Below are 20897 nucleotides of genomic sequence, written 5' to 3' on the forward strand. Positions count from 1 at the left end.
TGAACCCAACTGTTGATCCTTCAAGCCGCCCTCTATCATCTTCTACCAAGCCTGTCCTTCTGTCTCAGTGCTCATCAAGACTGCAGTCTGGCAAACTAGCACTGGTATACCACTCTCTTTTTTCCTACCCCTATGCATAACTGAGAAACAAACAAATAAAACATAGATTGATGCTCCCACATATGACTGGTTTCTCCTCTTACCCAGTTTCAAGAGGTGAGCCTGTTCTCTATACTTAACCTCCTTCCTTTCCCTTGACCTCCTATTGCTCTACTGAACATTCATGGCTCCCCTTACGGCCCTTTCTCTGGACAGTTGTCCTGTCTCTTTATTCTCAGTAGATGCCTTTGGTGTCTCCTTAAAATTAAAGCCATCCAGCTTGACACAAATAAGCCTCTTATCACTATTTACATTTCATCTAATTTTCCATTTATCTTTTACTCTTTGAGTGCATCTTCATGGATAAGGTGTTCCTGTTCCTCCCTAAGGCCAATCCTTTGTGCTTGGCTACAGTGATTCCAGATCTTGTGGCTCTTATTTTTAGGAAAGATCCCCATTTTTCTTTAGTATCTTTAATATTTTTTCTATAAATTATTGACCCTTAACATACTAATATATTTAAGACCATCCTCTTCTGGGAAAAAAAGTACCCCTCAAACATATGGTATTATCCTTCATGACCTAACTTTCTAAAAGAATAATCTATTTTTATTGCCCATGCTTACTCAACCTCATTTGCTTCTTATCCACTTGTGATCTGGCTTCTATGGATACTTCTAAATACTCTACTGAAATTGCGTTCATTGATACCTGCTTGCCTAAGCTAATGAGACAATTTCTTATGGATCCTTTCAATTACTTTTTTCTTTTAATAGTGTTACACTTGTAAATGCCCTCTACTATCTTGGATGCTGTGACACTATACAGTTCTGATTCTTTCTGGGTTTTATCCTCCTTGGACACTCATGAAGGACAGTACTCTGGAAACACTGATTATCGTCAAGTATATTTCTTGTTCCTAGGAGATATGATCTATCTTCATGATTTTAATTCCTGTTTATATTGTGAAGACTTTTAAATCTCTAGCTACAACCCATTACTCTCCTCCACGCTAAGCCAAGTCTATCTAGCAGTTTCCTTAGCATCTGCTGCAGTGGTTGGCGATAGCTTGATAGCTCTGAGACAAACCCCTGTGCCACCAGGGAGGCCCTACAAAATCTGTCTCTCTAAGATAGTGATTTAGCATGATAGAGGTAATGTACAAATATATAGAAAATTATTTATAATTATAGACAAACTTGAAAAGTATTAACAATCAGTCTATCAGTGTATAAAATGATGAGTACACTAAGACTAAGTAAGGTTATTTCTAGAATACAGGGAATATACACCAGGACAAGTTATTTCATTACATTATCAAACCAATGGAGGAAATGCTGTAGCTGTGGCAATACATGCCAGAAAATTCAGCAGCCATTCAAAAACTTCCAACTAAAGAGAAATAAGAAACAAATTAATTATGATTAAGAAAATTTACTGAAAACTAAAAGAAAATATATTAAAAAACATGTAAAACAGTTAAATACTGAAGTCTTCCATTATAATCAGGAAAAAGCCAGGAATAGTCACTACTGTAACTTTTATTCAATACTGCCTTTTTTTAAAAAAAAAAGATTTATTTGTATAAGAGCTAGGGTACAGGCCAGAGGCAAGGGAAGGTGAGAGGATTCACCAGAGGCAGAGAGGGGAGCAGAATAGGCAGACAGACCAAAAGCACTGCTAAGGGGAACAGCAGGCAAGACAGGAGAGATCTGCTGTGCCATGTGATTATCTCCCTGGCTGGCTGGGAATCGAACCAGCGCTGCAGATGCTGTGGACAGCTTCATAGTGCTGCACTCAACCTGCTGCGCCACTGGGGAGGCCCCTATTCAATTCGTTTTAAAGGTTCTAGTTAATATAACAAGATAAGAAAATGAAGTAATTAGTATAAATATTAAAAGTAGAATTATTTTCTTTGTAGATAAATGAGAAAATATAAGAATAAGAGAATTCGGCAGAGTAGCTACATGAGATAAAAGGTAAATAGAATGTGTGGCTTTACTCTCTGCCCCCCAAAAATGAGCAATTGGAAATGGAGAAGAAATTCACTGTGAGTGGTATTAAGTTCTTAAAATTCAGCATTTATGTAAAGTCTTTTTAAAATATAAGATCTGCTGAAAAGATTGTCCTGTGTTTCTGTGTACTTGTATTGAATATAGAAAAAAATTCACCTGGACAAAGAGTAGAGTTGTGAGAACCACAAAGGAACTATGGGGGATTGTTTTAACATTGTGGCATCAGGTCCACAGAAGGCTGCCTGGGAACATGGCAAGTATTTCTCAAGGATCTGCTCCACTCCAGGGACGGGCACTGTAGCCACTGTAAAAAAACAGGTGACAATCTTTACCCCTATGGATCTTATGTTTTAGTACTATTTATGAGGTATTTTCCCACAAGTTGGGAACTGAGCAAAGTGCTTTATAGATATAATCTAATTTAGCCTTGGGGAGCTATTGTTAGACCCATCTCAGAGACAGCAACACTGAGGCACAGTTCTCAAGCTGCAAGTGATTGAGCTGCCTTTCAAAGGCAAACAAGGTGCCCCTAAAATCCATCCCCAGGCTGTGCAGTTCCCTTGTACTTACAGTGTGACTTGCCACTACCAGTAAGTGGGGGCCGGGGTGGGGGGGGAGAACTCGTCACTTACCTGACTATGTTCCTTTTTAAATTACTGGTGTGCTCTGCTACAGCATCCATTAAATATACATCTGGGAGGGTATGAAGTACCTACCAGCAAGCTTATGTCTCATGGGTAGCATCAGACACATTAGATTTCACTTCTGTGCTTCCTGTGAAGCATACCCTTGCTTTTTCTGGCAATAATTTTCTAAACAAATAGAGAAATTTAGACTACTCTTTCTTCTTTGGTTTCTTAAGCCTGTTGGAAAGCAGCCAGACTATCTCATAATAGTTCCTCTAAATAGATTAGTAATGTGTATGTTAGGGAATATATCTATATATATAATTTAATGGTAGAAGAGAAGACATTTTGTTCTCTTTTAAAAAATAAATCCCTGTGGAAGTTTATGACCTTTGTAATCAATGCTTTTTTAAAAAACTAGGCTCTAGAGAGGGTTTGGGTTGGAAAAGGTCACCTATTTGCAATGATATATTCTGTCAAGAGTGTGTATAAGTGTAATATACTAGACCTTAACAATGCAATATATTTCATTGTAATACAGGACATCTATTTTTTGCTTTTTATTTCAAATGAGATTTTATTAAGTGGGCAGCTATGAATGATTTTTTCTTAAATAGATTCTTTCAGTGGATTAATCTAATTATTGTAATATTCTGAAAATTTTAGAAAGCCAGGGCCATGTTGAGATGGGTCTACACCAAAGCGAACCCCACTTCCCCCTTCCCTTCTTTACCCCCCTTTTCCCTAGCTCCTTGCCATTTCCCCCAACCCATTTAACAATGAAGAGTGGGAAGTTATTTTGAATTTATATTGTTCAAACTAAGTAAAAATAGTAATTCTCAAAACTTGAGTCATTATCCTGACCTTTAGAAGAAAAAAATTCTCTTATAAACTCCCAGATATTCAGTGTCTATGAATTTAAGAAAATTGCAGTACTGTCACTTTAGGTAGTTACTTAATATTTTCTAAATTTAATTAAACTGTAAGAGTTCAAAGAAAAGCACAGTGTCTGTTGCCTGGGAAGACTTCAGGGAGGAGATGCGATTGGCATGAAAGATGAGGAGAGAATAACATTCCAGATGAAAATAGCTGCCTACCTGGCACTGGAGTCCATTCATTGTAAATTGAACAATGAGGCAAATGGGCTGGTTGAATTAAGTAGAGAGTTGCCAGGCAAAATACAGGATACCCAATTAAATTTTTATTTGCTAAGCAATAGGTCATTTTTTAGTATAAGCATGCAATATTTGGGAATCCTAAATCTGGCAGCACTGATTTTAGAAGAAAGTTGGAACTATGGTCCTGTAGAATTGACCTGGAGAACCATCCTGGGCAGAATATTATTTTTCAGAAAATAATGGAGTGACTGTTAGGTCATTGAACAGATCACTGAAATGAGGATATTAATGCTTAAAGGAAAAAATCCTCTTCCATATATATGCAGACTGGATTGTTGGGAGGAGAGAATGTACTTGTTGTTATTGCAGCTACTTGTCTATCTCCAGGAAAGTGTCTTGTTTGTTTTATTGTATCCAACATCTAGCTGGAAACCTAAGAAGAAGAAGGTACTCAGGATATATTGACTACAGAGCAGGAGGAAGAAATGGGGTAGAATGAAATATTAAGGAATGCCTCAATGCATAAAGTAACAATATAGATATAAAAAGCAACAAAGAATAATTGTCAGCTGGTTAGGAAAATGTGATTCTTAATAACAGCTTCATGGAAGGATTACAGTAAGAGATGGTCAAGAAGCTGGACGGGAGATTCAGGAGCTGGATCCTAAGATCCTTCTACACAGCATTCAGCCTGAACTTGCTGGTACACCTTAGCCCTGCCTGCCCAAGTCAGAGACAGACTAACATGACCTGAGCTTTTTTGTTACTCTGTAGAGTAGGGGTAAGGACTAAGAAATACTAACCAGAGGTAATGGGTAGAGATAACAATTACAAGCTTTTGGCAGCTGCTAGTAACAGTTCAGATGTGTTGCCACCTAAACCAGCTGGAATGCGATCAAAGGCAGATGTAATTTATGCTGAGTTGCAGTAAGTAGGTGATAAAGTTGCCTAACAAGGTCCTGGTATAGTTTTACTCAGTGTAGCTTTGCCCCTATTGGGTGATTTCTAGAAGTATAGTTCAGGACAGGACATGGGAGGGTATTCTGATGATCTCTGTGTAACAGCTTTTACTACATTACTTTTGACTTCTGCCTGTATGTGTTACATCCATGATACCCTGAGTTCAAAATGGGATTTAAAAATTAGACAGTACTAACCTAGTGGGTATAAGTAAAATTCCTCGATGTTTTCTATTTAGCTGACAAGGAGTGCTAATTTCCATCATCTCCCTTCTCCGTGATTCAGTAATTCTAGGGCATGTGGGTTACCATATATGTATGTGTGTTCAGCACTGAGCAAAGGAGAGAGCACACTAGCAGGGAGCTTACTATCTAGCAAGAAAGAGTCAAAGGGACATACACTGGAACAAATGCTGTGAGGTCTATGTAGTCTCTGAAAACAAGTGCTTAAATATCCAAAGGAGAATGTTACTCATTTTGCCTCAGGGAAATCAGAGGGATTTCATAGATCCAGTGACATTTGAGCTGAATATGGAAAATAAGTAGTAGTTTGCCAGAAAGAATAGATTTAGTAAGGGCTCAACAGGCAGGAATAATAGCAGATCAGGCATGAAAGTAGCTGGTGAGCTCAGGGAGGACAGAGCATGTTGGGGGTGAGGTTCAGTTGTGGACTAGAAGCCAGAAAGGCAGACTGAAGCCAAATAGGTCAGCCTGTTCATGCCTGTGTGCATTTATTCTGCACGTAGTAAGGAGCTAACAGCAGGTTATAGGCAGATGCAACAAATTGGTTCTGTGTTATAAAGGCTCTAGTGTAGAAAGTGTAGAATGGAGCAGGGTAGGCTGAAAGGAAAGACATTGAGCTGGGAGGTCATAGTCTGATAGTCTGAGACCAGTGGAGCAATGGTGGATGCTAAAAGGTGGTCACTGAGAAATATGAAAGAACCATAGGGACCTATTTGAGAGAACTGGCAAGAATAGCTTTGGAGGTCTGAAGAGAGGAAGAGCAGTCTTGGATGAATTGGGGAAGTCCTGGACATTCATCTTGACATTGAATATGAGGGAGAGAGTATGTAGTCTGTGGGGTGGGGGGCGGGAGGTGGGGGGTTATGTGTAAGAACTAGAGTTGTTCGGTAAGAGCCCAGTGAGAAAGACTAGGGGGGAGATTCTAGCTTTAAATATAAGCACATCCTGAGAGGTCAGGATTGGAAAGGATCCTTTAGAGGTGCACACTCAACTGCCTAAGGGTCCTGCTGTGCTGTGGAGGGTGGTAGAGTTCAGCCCTCCTGTTAACCATGTGTTACCCTGGGCGTGTTACCTAATTCTGAGGGTCTTATTTTCCTCATCCATAGGATGGGGGGATAAACTGCCCTCTGCCTGATTGGGTTGTTGGGAGGATTCATGAGATAATCCATGTGAAATGCTTCGTGTCAGGGACAGACAGGGCTGAGTAAACATTAGCCCTCATGCCCTACACCCTTACATAACCGACCACATTTCATATTGTTATTGATCTGAGAGATTTCTATAAAGTGTAAGCACAGGAAAATCTTTTGACTGATTTGTCTAATTTGCTGAGGTATAATTATCAGAGAGAACATAGTCTTTTAGTTGCTTTTTCTGTTAAGAATGCTTTGTTGGCAGTATTACCTTTAGTGTCTGGGAATTGATCTTATGCTTATGTTTTCTAAAATAAGGAAAGCCTCAGTTCTAATGTGGTTTTATTCTTGTGGGTTTATTTATTAATTTTGAGCTTTGAGAGAGAAATGTTGAGCCTCTATAAAAGCATGACCGGCCTCCTAATATTACATTTAGATTAGAACTTGGAAGTTGGTGCCGGGTTACAGAGTGCTATGGATTGCCCCGTCATCTTTTGGTAGGTAAGAAAATACCTTTTCCCTTGTTTTCATTGCTTGCTCCGTTACTAGCAATCACTCGCTCTTATCTGTCAGCCTTGGATTAAGGGCATTATGGAATGAGGCCCAGACTGGGTGTCAGAAAACACAGATGAGCTGCTGCTAACTGACTATAAAGCTGAGGTGAGTCACTGCCACATCTGTGCCTCAGTTTCCCACCTATAGAATGGCTGCCCTTAAGTATGGTAAAGGTAAATTTTTCCATCACAAATGCATATGAGAATTTTTTTTTTCTAATGGTCAAAAAAATAATCTTTGCCGTCGAAAACAAGCTATTTCCCCTCTGTGTCCTATAGTTAATAGAGGACAGTTAGGGATTAACGCCATTGTCTCAGTAGAAAAACCGAGATTTAAAATTTTGAAAGTGTTAGATATAGGGAACAGTTCCTCATTCAGGTGTTTCTCTCCTTACCTAGAACACATTGTTGGTTAAGTGCTTTGAACCTGTCAGAGAGAGCAGGAGAAAATACCAAGTAATATCAGCCTGCCAGTCTGGGCTGTCGGGAATATCTATTATGCCATCTGTCACAGGAGATTTTAGGTTGGAAAGCAGCAAATCCGTGACTGGGGACTCAAAAGTTCAAAAGCAAAAGGTCTCCCCTCTCCTCCACACACCCGGCGGCGTCTACATCGCTGTCCATTTTCAGGCCTTTGCACTGGTCCTATGCATGCATCTGCCACTTCATAAAAGAGGAAAGAAAACAGGCTTTCAAGTGCCAGGGTTTATAAAGTGTTCCAAGGGTTCTGTAAATTTAAATCGATGTGATTGAGCTATGGCAATGCAGGCTGTCGAACCCTTGGTCTGTCTCTAACTTATTGGTGGTGTGAACGTTTCTGTAAGAGAGAAAATAGGCGAGTGGCTGAAGGCAGGCTGGTTTCCGCAGGTAAGCGGCCACCACGTGGGACCTGTTTGTTCCTGGGGGAAGCCAAGAAGTAGCAATTAGGTAGTAGAGTAATGCTCCTGGGCACAGGCTCCAGTTCCGTAATACATTCCTTTCCTAATGTGACTTGATGTAGATAGAGTGAGGGCCTATCAGGTGTGAAATGCCCTGCTGCTCCTGGCGTGGAGTGGCCTCCAGACGGTGATTTGGCCACGTCAATCTAGTCATGCTTGATTTCGACACTTAACGTGGTAAAGCAGGATTTCTCTACCCCCGATCAACTTCTCAATTAGCAAGCTGCCTTGTGTAACGGCCTTGTTTTGCAATCCCTCAGGGCTGCTTCAGGGGTCATTAGGGTGAGAAAACTTGAACACTAGCTCCAGCTCGAACAGAGCGGGAAGGGAGCAGAGAGCTTTCCTAAATACATATAACCCTTTTTCAAGTTGTTTGCTTTCATGGGATTGATTCTTGGCACATTAAGAAGCTTAAGGCACCAGTATCTTCTTTAAACTGCCCCCCTTATCGCCTTTGCAGCTGACAGGTTTTTTTGACAGGCTGAGAGTAGAGAGAGATAACTAGTAGGTTAGTACTTTATTTATACCCGTGAACACACAGGCACGCACATACGCGCATTCAAATCTCTTTTAAGTTGCCTTTTCAAGGTCTCTGGTTACCAGTAAATATCAGCTGTCAAACAATCCCAATACCTTGTGTTTCTATATTCAATATATCTGAGTTAAAAATCTTTATTTCTACTATATCCGACTTCGTTCACTAATGATTTTACATTGTTTGCCGTTATTGGATATTTCCCCTCTGCTCAAGGTAATATTTACATGAATTATACGATACTATGAGTTTATAGAATGCCCACTTATGAATAGTCAAAGAGCTACACATAATGAATATGGTTTTTCCTTATCTATGATTTCACTAAATGACTTATTCCAAACTGTTACAGGAAACAACTAACATTTCAAGTGACTTTAAGCGCACATTTTTCCTTCATAAAATGTACCTGGATAGAAAAACATCTAATAAAAGTATATGAGTATTTTCAGAATATACTAGTTACTGAGAAATTATCCCTACTTTCAATCATTATGGATTTTATATTTATGATTTTCCATTTTGATACTGTTTTCATATCTACTTGCTATGATCACAGAAAATTAGATGAATTCATAGCAAATATTTTAGCAGATGCTGCTTTAATGCAATATTCTTAGATCAAATTATCTTGACATATATTCAATGCATATGTTTTTCCCAAAGTGACTGTCTAGATTTTTTTTTTTTTACAAAATATTTACTTCATTGACACTGAGCAGAGCTTTATATGGTTAATAATATATGCAAGTTTCTAGAGATAACAGAACCCAGTGTACTTTAGAAATTCCAAGTTGGATATATGTTGATGTTACGCATCCTAACACATACTCTTTTTGTGAAGTATTTGACATTCAGTTTTAGAAGTGTTTAAGGAGTAGTTAAAATTCTGGACACTGTGGCATAGCGACTTCTAAGAAGTACTTCAAATAATAAGTCCTAAAGGTGACACAACAAAGGAAAAACCTCTGTAGCTCTATCTTTCTATAGAGAAAATACATACACATTCCAAAATGAAGTCTTCACTTAAAGTCAATGCTGTGGAAATAGCATTTTACAAAAATAAAATGCTTTAAAAACGGCAGAAAACATCAGGTATGGGCCTGAATATTATATGTGTACTCACAAAAATATGTAATCTACAGGTTTGGTTATAATTCTTTTTATATAAGATTGACTATATAAAAATTTGACTAATATTTTTCCTCCATAATACTCTTGAGTATTGTGCTAATTTACGATGGAAAGTAACAGGCTAGATAAATTAATACACAAGAATTAGACCTTTTCCTTCCATAACTCTGTTGTCTTTTTTGAGTTTTCTATCTTTTTTTGATTTCTTATTCTAAAAAGGAACTTACTAATTCTGAAGTCATTCTTTTCATGGCTTTATTGTGAGAATTTTTTAAGGATTCACAAATTAAAATTTGAAATTGCATACATAATATATATATGTCTATCTTCCCCTTTAAGTGAGTTTCAAGAGAATGTTGCAAATTCAGTCTGACAACTGAAGTGAAATTCTTCAAATTAGTTTTAACCTGAATCACCCAGTTATAAGTCAACTAGAATTAAAAAAATCACAGAATTTAAAAAATCTACAAAAATCCTTAAAGGGTATTTAGTTCAATCTACCTATTTGGGTCAAAAAAAAAAATAAAAGGAATTAAAGAACAAAGTCTGAAACCTCTAAATTTTAACTGATCTTTGGCTATTAGAGTTGTCATTAAATTTCATCCAACCCAGGACACGTTGGGTAAAAAGAGCACAGCTAATAATCAGCATGGGCCATAGGTGTAGAGCAAGGATGGCTTTGGGCAGTCTGCAACATGAGACTGCCCTTGTACTGCAGTCACTTGTGTGTGGCTTTTTAAAATGATAGCTTTGAGTACCTTCTTGTAAGAATGAAACAATTGTTCATTAACATCCTAACAAGCTAAACTATATCAGATGTTTAATTGCTTCACAGATAGTACTTCTTAAAAAGAGAACACATATGATATATTCCATGAATCTGTTATGATTATGTTAGTGGAATCTGGAGCTAGGAAATACTCAATACCTCCATTAAGAAATATCGCTGATTTTAACAAGGATAAATACATGTGATAACATTTTTTTTGTCTCTTCTTTAAATGTAACTTAAGAATTACACAATATCCCAAATCCTACTGTTAACCATAAAAGAAAGTAATTGTAATTAGGTTGTTTCTTTAAAGAACATAAAAGATTTAAATAAAATTTGAAACTAAATTTTATATAATAGGTCCTTATGCAGGTCATTACTGTTACCCTGCAACACATTTATTCACTGAATTATAATCCTATAAATTTTTGTCTGACTAGCTAAAAGAATAGTTACCTTATTCTAGGCAAATGATATTTACTTTTTAGAAGTAATCAAACAATTACTGTCACTAAATTATAATGTGCTATGAAAGATACACTTTCATCAGAACAGAGAAGTGTTGCCCTGTACTTCCGATCATGATGTCCTCAAGGCTTCTGTGTTTCCCAGAGGAACTTCTGGGAGTCCTTGCTAGTGCCTGCATGAATGAGTGGGTGGCACTTAAAATAGGGTGAAATTGACACCTGAAAATATCGAGTGGCTTATTTAAAAAAGATCAAGGAAATGATCTTTCCTGTGATTAGTTCTCAAGTAACTGTTTATAGAATGACATTTATTACCTTCCTGTAAATGTTTTATTCTCTATTTCCTTTTGAAATATTTTAGTACTTCAATAGTTGTTAGATGGTTAAAAAATATTTTCAAGTATGATACTGCTTCACATGAAATTCCTGTTCACTTTTTATAAAGTGTATGCAAAGAAAAATGTGAAAAAGAAAGTTAAAAGAGAAGGTAATTATTGGCTTCTAAAAAAAAAAAAACTGTAAAGATATCAACAGGCTTCAACGTTGATTTTTAGGAAAATATTACTTAAAAATCTCTACCCTGAAAGATTTGTTCAATTTCAAGTAGACAAAGCTTTTTGAAACTCAAGATGGAACATATTTCTAAGTGTTCTTATTATAAAATTTTACATAGCATATTCCAATTAGCATTTATTGTGCTGTGGCTGAAACCAGTGTGTAATTTATTTTGCTCTACCAACAGCTTCTTTAGTTATATCAAGGGAGAGATATATAGTAACTAAATTGCCCACAATATCTGTATAATAGTCATAGATTTTTATGCGCATATAATTGTAACTGATTTGTCCTCCCCCTTCATTATAAACTTAAAATCAGAGCAGGAATGCTATAGTGATTAGATCAAATATCCATTTCTATTATAAACAAAATATATAGCCCTAATTTTAGTTCACATATGTTATTCTTTATTCTACTGTATCTTTTTTCCTACTTTTATTATTACAAACCTTTCCATAATGATATCTAAAAATCTGTAAAATCTTGTTTTTAAATATCACAATAATAAATAGCAACTGTGACACATTCCTTTAGTTTTGGCTACCTAGGATGGTTTTATAAAATGTTGGTGCAGATGCTATATATGTCCAGAAGTACTTTGGCCATCGAATGTTGAAGGAATGTTTCTCTGAATCCCTTCACCCAATAGGTTGCTATGCTGAGCATGAATAGCAGTAACACCGGCTTGTAAGGCTTTGGAAAATGGGTATGAGGAGAAAGTGATAGTTATTTGTTGAAAGTGAAAGTATAATTGTTAACCACTATTTACAACTTTGTCAGATGGAGAAAGAGAGATGCTGAATGTAAGTCAAACAGCTGTTATCTTCTGTTAGGTCAGCAACACAGATACCATCGCCCAGAGTTATCTTTTTTTGTCCCATTTTACAGGGTAAAACAGGTAAGTACAGGGAAAAGGACCCAATTTGGACAAGTAGGGGTCAGCTGGCACCAACACTCAACAGCGATGTAGTGTTCTGTACATAGACAGAAGGAATCCTGCTTTTCATGGTGAAGCAAGGACTGTAGTCTGAACATCACCACATGACTTGGTGCTGCCTTTATGGAACTGAAAATAGTGAATTTAGAAAGGCGTTAACACTGAGCAAGGCTAAAATTGAAAAAATAGTGGGACATCCATCTAGTTCAGATTATGGGTGCACTACCATGATGCACACTATTAGCTTACATACTTCTAAGTTCTCAGTTAGATGCAGTCTCTCTCTGGCCTTTACCTTTTTCCTATCAGCACAGAATCCTGGAGAAGAGATTTCTAGAAGGAATTTCTAATGAAAAAATTCTAGCTGTCCATTTGTTATTTGACTGTTACAAGCTTTGTAAATCCTAGAGTATGAGGAAAGCTAAGGCTCTTAGCCTTAGACCAGCATTGTTCAATAGAAACGGTATTATCCACATACTTTTTCTAGCTGCCTATTATTTTAAAGTTGAAATTAATTTAAAAGCTTATTTTAAACCAAGTAGATTCAGATTACTATTTCAATGTGTAATAGTATTTTAAAAATTATTCTGTGCTAAGCCTTGAAATATGGTATATGTGTCACACTTGGAGTGTGCTCTGATATAGACCAGACACACCTGAAGTGGTCATAGGCACACGTGGCTGGGGCCTACCCTGTTGGTCAGCACAGCAGTAGACAGTAAGTGAAAGAGCAGTGAGCTTGCCTTCTGAGTCAAGGTGGGGGAGGAAACAGCTCTATGGTGAAAATTAAACATCTGTGTACTCACAGTCTCAGGTCGAAAACAGCAGTTTTGGAATTACAGTTCCCAACTTGGAATAGACTTTTTGATTATTTGGGGCACAGGCATCTAACCAATCCCTCATGTAACTTGTCTTGCTTCTTCTAGAATGACAGGTTCCCGTAAGTCAAGTTTTAGTGAAGAATCATGTCTTCCTAGAAAGTTTCCTTAGTCTTTCCTTTACCTAAAATGCAGTGCCCAGAGAGACAGATGGCAATAAATTCACCAAAATCTTTCCCTTTACCTTCAGTATTCCTTTTTATTTTTCTACTGTTCCCAACGTAGTGGTAAAGTATAACTGTCAAGGATTCCAGAAAGCAAACAGTTAAATTGTCTCCCACCCTGTCCTGAAAACTCTATTATTCTCAATTTTTTCTTGTAGTCGTTTAGGTGGGCTAGATCGTGAGCTGATTCTCAGTAAGTCCAACTGATAGTTGGCACCTAGGTAGGAATTAGCCCATGGGTTCGGCTTGATAAGCCAGCCTCACCCTTCTGAAGCTGTTCTGTCTGATCCAAGGAGCATTCAGGGTAAGGGACACATTCCACAGATAATCTGAAAAGATAGCCTGAGCATGGAGCCTCAGTCATCCAGGCGAGAGTCAACCACCCAGACTGTCCAGGCTTTTCTTTCTGCTTACCTAACTTCAACCTCACGTACTGCTCTCATACTTAGCATTTTTTAAGCATTAATTGAATGCATCCTGATCTTGACTCTCTCGGGCATTTTGCTTCCCACTAGTCCTAGCCTAAGATGCTCTTTCCACTCTTACCTCTTCTCTGTCTTCTGCATTGCCCTCTGTCCATAAGCCCAACTTCCAATGACGTATCTCCCCTGACCCCTGCAACACAGGACCACGGGAGAAGGACTCGCTGTCCCCTTTCCCTTCACAACATGTCTCCTCAGCCCTCCTACCATCTTTCTTACCAGGTCCTCACCAGCACACCCCCACGACAGTCAGGTAACATCACTAGTAAGCATCTCATACGTAATAGGCTCCACTTTCATTAAAAAGGACTCATTGAACCCGAAGTTTCTGTCCGCACCATCAGTCAGCTACCTATGGGATTTTAGGTTGCTACTTGTATATTGTAACATACAAACAACTATCTGTATAGCATGGAGCTTTGCTAGTTTTTTACTGAACTTGTCACTGATAACTTAGTAAGTTTTACTTAATTTTTCCACTCTTTCCTTTTCTTTCAATGTGATTTCAATATCTGCCTTTCAATATCTGCCTGCCTAATGAGAGTGTGTGTGTATGCCTTTCTGGCTTTTTCTATGTTAGAGATTTAAAGAGAGAGATCTTACATAAGATTCAGATGTGATAAAATATAAAATGTTTATCATTAATATTTATATCATATATACTTACATATATGACATTTATATGTAGAAAGAATATACATACATATATGTGGAGAATGTATATTATACTACACATGCATGTTTGTGCATATAACCATTTCATATAACCATGACTTATTTGCCATGACCTGTGTATAAATAATAGCACAAAGGCTAAACTTAATAAGCAAAATTAGAGTTACGGTCATATAATAAAAGTACTTCATTTTGAAAGAAATTATCTTTAGGATTCCTTTAACAAAAGATATATTTAGTTTCTTTGAAATGGGTTTTAAAAGTCTTTTTTTAGCCTTTTTAGAAAAACTGAGTCATCTGTGTGCACAAATATGTACTAAAAATATGTGCAAAAACCACTGTACATCTAGAAGCATTGTTCAAACTAATGTTAAACATTTTTTAATATTTTCCTTTGTATATTTTCAAATGTTCAGTGTTTCCATTCTCCCTCCCTTCTTTTTTAACTCCTACAGTATTTTTAGCTCCATGACACTGGAGCACATGCTAAGAACCCACAGGAGAGAGAAAAAATAGTTTCTACTCTCTCCAGCCTTAAAATGGGTAAGCTTCTTATGTTTAAAACAAAAGAATGTTTAAAGTGTTTTCATTTTCTATCACTACATTCCTTAATTTGAAAAATGAAATAGGAAACGAGATGAGAAGTATATTTGTAATAGACAGAAAAGCAACTGCCCGTCCAGCAGTCAAAAGCTAAACATCTTTTCAGTTGGTGATACCTACATATCCTTATAAAACCAAACTTTCCTTTCTTTGTTCACCTCTAAAATTATTCTGCAGAGGTTTTTCTTCTTTTTTTATACAGGATGATAAGTAAACAAAGTCGTACCCTCAATATTTTAGACATTTACTGTTAAATTCATGCGTACTCAAGTCACTAAATGAGGACTGCCCGAATTCTAGCGAAGAATACTTGATCTTTGTTCAGAAGGAAAGTTTACTGCAGTGATATTTATTTATGCATTTTTGTCCAAATAATAAATTAATTTGAGTCAAACACTATGCTTTCCATTGGCTTGGGGGAATTTGATTTAGTGACTTGAGCCACTGACCTGGTAAAAAATCTATAGAAACATCTGGTGCTGTGAAATAAAAGACACTAATACAATGAACACTAATTTCCCTCCCGATGCCTGTAGTAAACCATATTCATTATTGCTATGTTAAATGATTAAGTGTCTCAAGTTTTTCTCTACCCCCACCCCCAGGAACTTTAGTAATGGATATATACTAACCATACAGAAATTCACCTGATTTATGACTCCGCTGCAAAGGCTGTTGAACATTTAGCAAAAATGCAACATTTTTCCTGGTACCTTTAAAAAATATAAATGTGCATTGTCTTAGTTCTTGCTATGCCACCCATATACAAAAATTATTAGATATTTCCTTATGTATGCTCATTACAGTGCCGATGGTGTTAAAAAGCACATGCCAAAGGGCTGGGTTCTTAACCCACAAAAAAGTTATCTGTTCGGTTTTTATCTTTGTGTCTATGTGTTTAGATTGTCAATACCAGGTAGTGAGAGTGAAAATGCAATGGAAAAGGGACAGAAACATCCTCTGGGATTCCCGCAAATGGTAATACACACTGATACTGTGTAGATGATAGTTGTCACCTTTTATATTGCAAGTCTACTTTGGATAGTGTGTCAGGAACAAGATAAAGGTCATATTGCTTAAAACCCATTATAAGCATAAATAGTAGGGAACAGTCTAGCTTATAAATTGGCAAATTAACCCTTGCCATGCTTTAATAATCTGTAAGACATCTTAAGATGAAGAAAATGAATCAATGACCATATTTTTTTCCCTGACCATTAATTTAGATGAAAATTTCAAAATGATTTATTTTTTTAAACAAGGCTTTGTTGGTCTCAATGTACTACTTAGCAAATGTGCTTGGGCCTTCCACTTACATCAAGGATGAGACTGTGCAAGCACTGTAAACAGAGGTTACAGCTTAAGTAGAAGAGTTGACCAGCATTACGTCCTTAAGAGCCTGAGAGGGCGGAGGGGAGACGAAGGGTTACAAGAATGTCCAGGATTATGAATAATCTGGATGAATTAGATAATTGACTCTCCTGGAGTATTTTTTGGGACATGTTTGCAAAAAAACACAGATGAGGACTCAGTCTGCCTTAAACTAAATGAAAAGTTTTTTCCCTGAGAATCCAAATGGTTTGAAAATTGAAAAATGTGTTTATAAAAAACTCCTTTTTTGTTTTCTTTCCCAGAAAACCTCGGGTTTCTCCCACTGAGAAAAAGAACACGAATGTGGCTGTAGAATGATCTCTTGATCCTTGGACAAAACTCAGGAAAAAGTCTAACAAATGCATCGTTTTGCAGTAAATTAGATCAGATTTCCGCATCTCCGCACTCAGTCTGTGAGCTGACAGTTCGGTAAAATGTTCCCTTGTAAGGTTCGCCCTCTTAGGAAAAGGGGCAATAATTCATCATTAGGATTTCAGAGTCCAGGTGTAGATGGAAACTGATGGAGCCTCCAGCGAGGCAGGGAAAGTGCGTGGAAGAAGAAAATTTTATCTGAAGCCTAATTCCCTGGTTACAGCAGAGAATAATTAAGATAATATTGCTTCAAGAGTCCTTTAATGATTAAAAATCACATATGCAGAATCCATAAATTGGAGGGCAACAAATTGGAGGGCTATAGCGTCAGAGACCTGTTCTTTGCACGTCGCCGTGGAAAGTACACTAGCGGCAGCAGGCTGTACGGGCGGCCACCGGAGACCCGGACCATTCCAAGGACTTTGTTTAGATGCAACAAATCATTTGTCTGTTATTAACCCAGAGCTTGTAATTATGCAGATTGCCATAGATTTTCCTGGGCTTGGAAGTGAGATTGAGGGTTGTTCACAGTATAGCAGGCAGCTCAGGGCTGGCCATGCATTACTGAACTTGCCACATTTATCATGTTGACTGATGGCAGCAGAAGCAGGTCTCAGGTCCCAGTGGTTAATGTAGTGGGTAATTAACTGTCATTTGCCTAGTAATAGGCTGATGATCAATGGTTTGTGTGGAAACAAATTCTAATCAGGTAGCTGATAAATGCTCAGCTAGCGAGAGCAATTGAAATTGGGGGAAACTCTGTCCAGAATTTCAAAATGGCATTGTGTGTGTCTGTTTATTGGTATAAGCAAACTGAGTAGTTCTTAAAACTGCTTTCTCTCATATGAATCTATATTCATGGAATAAAGAACTTTTAGGATTTCCTTGTTTCTCAAAAATAGTGAAAGAGCACAAGAAACAAACAGCATATAGAAGTGCTGTGACTCCTGAAGAGATCACAGGAGTGCACCAAAAGTAAATGTAAAATGTTAGGATGAAGGAAGAGATTCTGCTCACAAAAGAATAGGATGAAAACTTTAGCTTGTGACGGTTGCATTTTTTAAGGAGACCAGTAGGATTTGCAGATGCTACATTTTCAATGATGTTTAAAGAAAAATCATGTAACTGAGAACACAAAGGTTATCAGAGCCAATGTCCTTCAAATAAGCATGGGAAATGGCTTTAAAATTCTTTCAGGAAAATAATCATCCAGCAATTTTGAATTTATCCTTAACTATAAACCTGATGAACATTTTTATCAGGTGCACGAATTAGGCGTGCAAACTATTTGAAAAGCACTGACAGTTCCTCCCCTCAAGGTGCTTATGTTCTTGCAGAGACAGTCTTCACAAAAACATAAGCATAAGCATGACACATGAGCCTGTCACTCAGAAGCCACCCCACCACCCTTGCCCACAATTGTCATCAGCCTGGCAGAGGAAGTAATTACACACTTGAAAATGAATATGCATGCCTTGAGCAAAGACCTAGCTTTGGAGTACATAGAAAGCAATAAGGAGAGAAACTTCGGCACATTTGTATATAATCCTTAAATTCAAGAAAACGAAAGGGTAAGATTTTTAAAGTACATTTTTATAACTAAAATGAGTTTTCTCCATACCACCTTTGAATTCATTAGTTTAGAACTGCTTTTAATTTGGTCTTTCCCTTGAGAGTCATTATATTTTCTCCTGTCAGACTGATGCTGTAGAAAAAAGAAAACTGGCAGATGTGGTGTTTTTCATCTAGTTTGCTTCCTAGTTAAAAAAGTGCATTAACTACCATGCACAGAATAGTATTTATAATAACTTTTCACCACCATTAACTGTAAAACTTGGTTTAAATATTACCAGTTCAAATGGATAAAATATTTTATTTCTTCCCATTATAAAACTATGCAACTTATTTTGTACATTTTTAAGGTCATTATAGTAACTTTTCAGGAACGTACGGAAGATAGGATGTTTTCAAAAACCTTCTTTCCAGACAGTTCCTGTGGTTCTAAAGTGTATCATGTTTCAACTCCTGGTCTAGCTCTGTATAGTTTACAGCCTCATTTCCTTTAATGTGCTACCTGGAAAACAATCACACTGTAACTACAGTACGGGGCCACAAGGTACACGCGCCTCTAGTGTTTTCTATTTAAATGGCTTATTTGTAAGTGTTCTTTTAATAATAATGGCAAACCTTTCAGTAACAACATGTCAAAAAACAGTGAGTCACGCAGATGGGTTTCTTTTCCAACTAAAATGTTTAGTAAGTGGCATTAACAGCAGAGTTACATTGCTTTTGTGTTTACCTCATATTCTAGCATTTGCTATGAACGCACCCTGTTGACTTCTGTTTGTGTACAGTCCTCTAAGCTTCCTAATGTATTTGTCTTTTCCTTCTCAAACACGATGTGATTTTCATCAAGAAAAGTCAACTGAGTATGTATCATGGAAGAACGTGTATGAGTTCACACAGGCTCGACTCACCTGTGTGCATCCTCAGGCTTTGTGCATCCATAGCTTTACAGGGTGTCTTTGCAGCTTCTCTAGTCACCATCTCGGGCTCTCTGTAAGAGTTTGAAAAAAAAAAAAAATGTTTATTGTTCTAGGCTCTTCGGTGTCACGGGAAACTGCGCTGCCTGTAGTAAGCTCATTCCTGCCTTTGAGATGGTGATGCGCGCCAAGGACAATGTTTACCACCTGGACTGCTTTGCATGTCAGCTTTGTAATCAGAGGTAAGCAGGGTCCATCCTGGCATCTAAAAAACTGCAAACCCCTCTTAGCTGGCTATTTGGCTAATAGGTGGGAATTATATCCACACACTTTACTTAAAGCAATTAATCTCAGAATTTTGTTTTCTGCCAACATTCATTCACTGCCAGAAACAAACCACAGAGGAGGAGAAAGGTCTTAGGATGACATGTCTACCCAGAAATGCATCCTTGTACAGGAGATACTAAGAAATGGAAATATTTCTTAGCCTTGTTATTATCCATTCTTTTGTCTTTTAAAAAGTAGATTTAAGGTGGGCACTACTTCTATCAGCAAACAAATTGACACTAAGGCAAATTTGTAGGAATTTGTGGCAGAGTGAATATTCATTTTATTTTTCATCTTTACTGTTGCCCAGGGTCTTGATTTCTTATCTTGCATTTTAACCTTATAATAATGTAATAATGAGACAATTCTCAGCATGGGAGAGGCAACATTGCAGAATGGAAAGACTTTTGTATAGAGAATCCACAAGCTACATGCTAGTCTGGACTCTGCCTCTCACAAGCAGTGTGACTGTTCAACAACCCTTCAGTGCTCTGCCCCCCCCTCATTTTCTCAATTGTTAAATAAGGGAGGTGGCTCGTCAATGTCAGAGAACTATGTCATCTCAGAAGTATTATGACTTCATCCTATTTTTCCTTATTTTAACTAGAAGATTGATTTCCAGTGGGAAATATATACTAACGGCACCTATTTTATGTGATAAATACAGAATATATTAGAATTTTACAATATACCCATCATTTATACATTTCAAAAATTAGTACTCTTGATGAATCTTAATGAAAATAAACTCAGCAAGAGTATGGAGGACACCTGGATATGGCATCCAACCAGTAAATATCAGCTGTCTCAGTTCTTAGTTACTGTAATTTTCTGTTTTGTCAGTGCAGTGTCTTCTTAGGAGGTTCTATAAAGAGTAGAAAGAATATGATGCTTACCATGAGAATCATATTTGAATTTAAGCCCCACCTTATATTACCTATGCAATCTTGATTGTGTTATTTCATCTCTTGAGTTTTGTTTCCACACTCGGAAAATGGAGACTAAAAATTTTTAAATGAAAAAAAAAATATTAAGTACCAGGAACACAATAGGATCTCAGAAATTAAGTTATTTTACCTTTACAATTTTACCAAATAGTATTTCATTAGCTTGGTTTTTACACAACATAGTTCAATAATACCTCCTGCTAAATATGTATGTTCAGAATGTGGCCCAATGTATATTGCCATGTAAAACTTACTGAGGAAATAATACAGGAAGTTATCTTCAAGAATCTTTAGTCTTCCCAGCAAAGGTATGGAATCAAAGTAGGTAATTTAGTTTATAGTGCATTTCATCAAAAATAAATTGGCAAATGTACATGTTGTTTACTGTAAGGGTATGGTCCACACACACATTTATATGTATATAGATGTGAATGTACCTGTATTCTGAAGGTGTATTAGTAAATTTAAAATACTTTTGTCAAATTGATAAACTAATCAAATCCACTC

At 37.1% G+C, this 20897-nt stretch overlaps 1 protein-coding gene across 5 annotated transcripts in view; it reads left to right on the forward strand.

Moving 5' to 3' along the window:
* The window catches only part of LMO3 (LIM domain only 3), a 54934-nt gene that overhangs the window by 24802 nt on the left and 9235 nt on the right, over positions 1-20897 (forward strand). For all 5 annotated transcript variants that reach the window (XM_037514283.1, XM_037514282.1, XM_037514281.2 and 2 more), the window contains one exon: positions 19233-19358. In XM_037514283.1, the coding sequence (XP_037370180.1) occupies positions 19233-19358 (126 nt within the window). The remainder of the gene's footprint in view (positions 1-19232; positions 19359-20897) is intronic.

This window comes from Talpa occidentalis, unplaced genomic scaffold, assembly GCF_014898055.3.
Source record: "Talpa occidentalis isolate TD23 unplaced genomic scaffold, MPIMG_talOcc4v2.1 talOcc4.16, whole genome shotgun sequence".
NCBI lineage: Eukaryota > Metazoa > Chordata > Mammalia > Eulipotyphla > Talpidae > Talpa > Talpa occidentalis.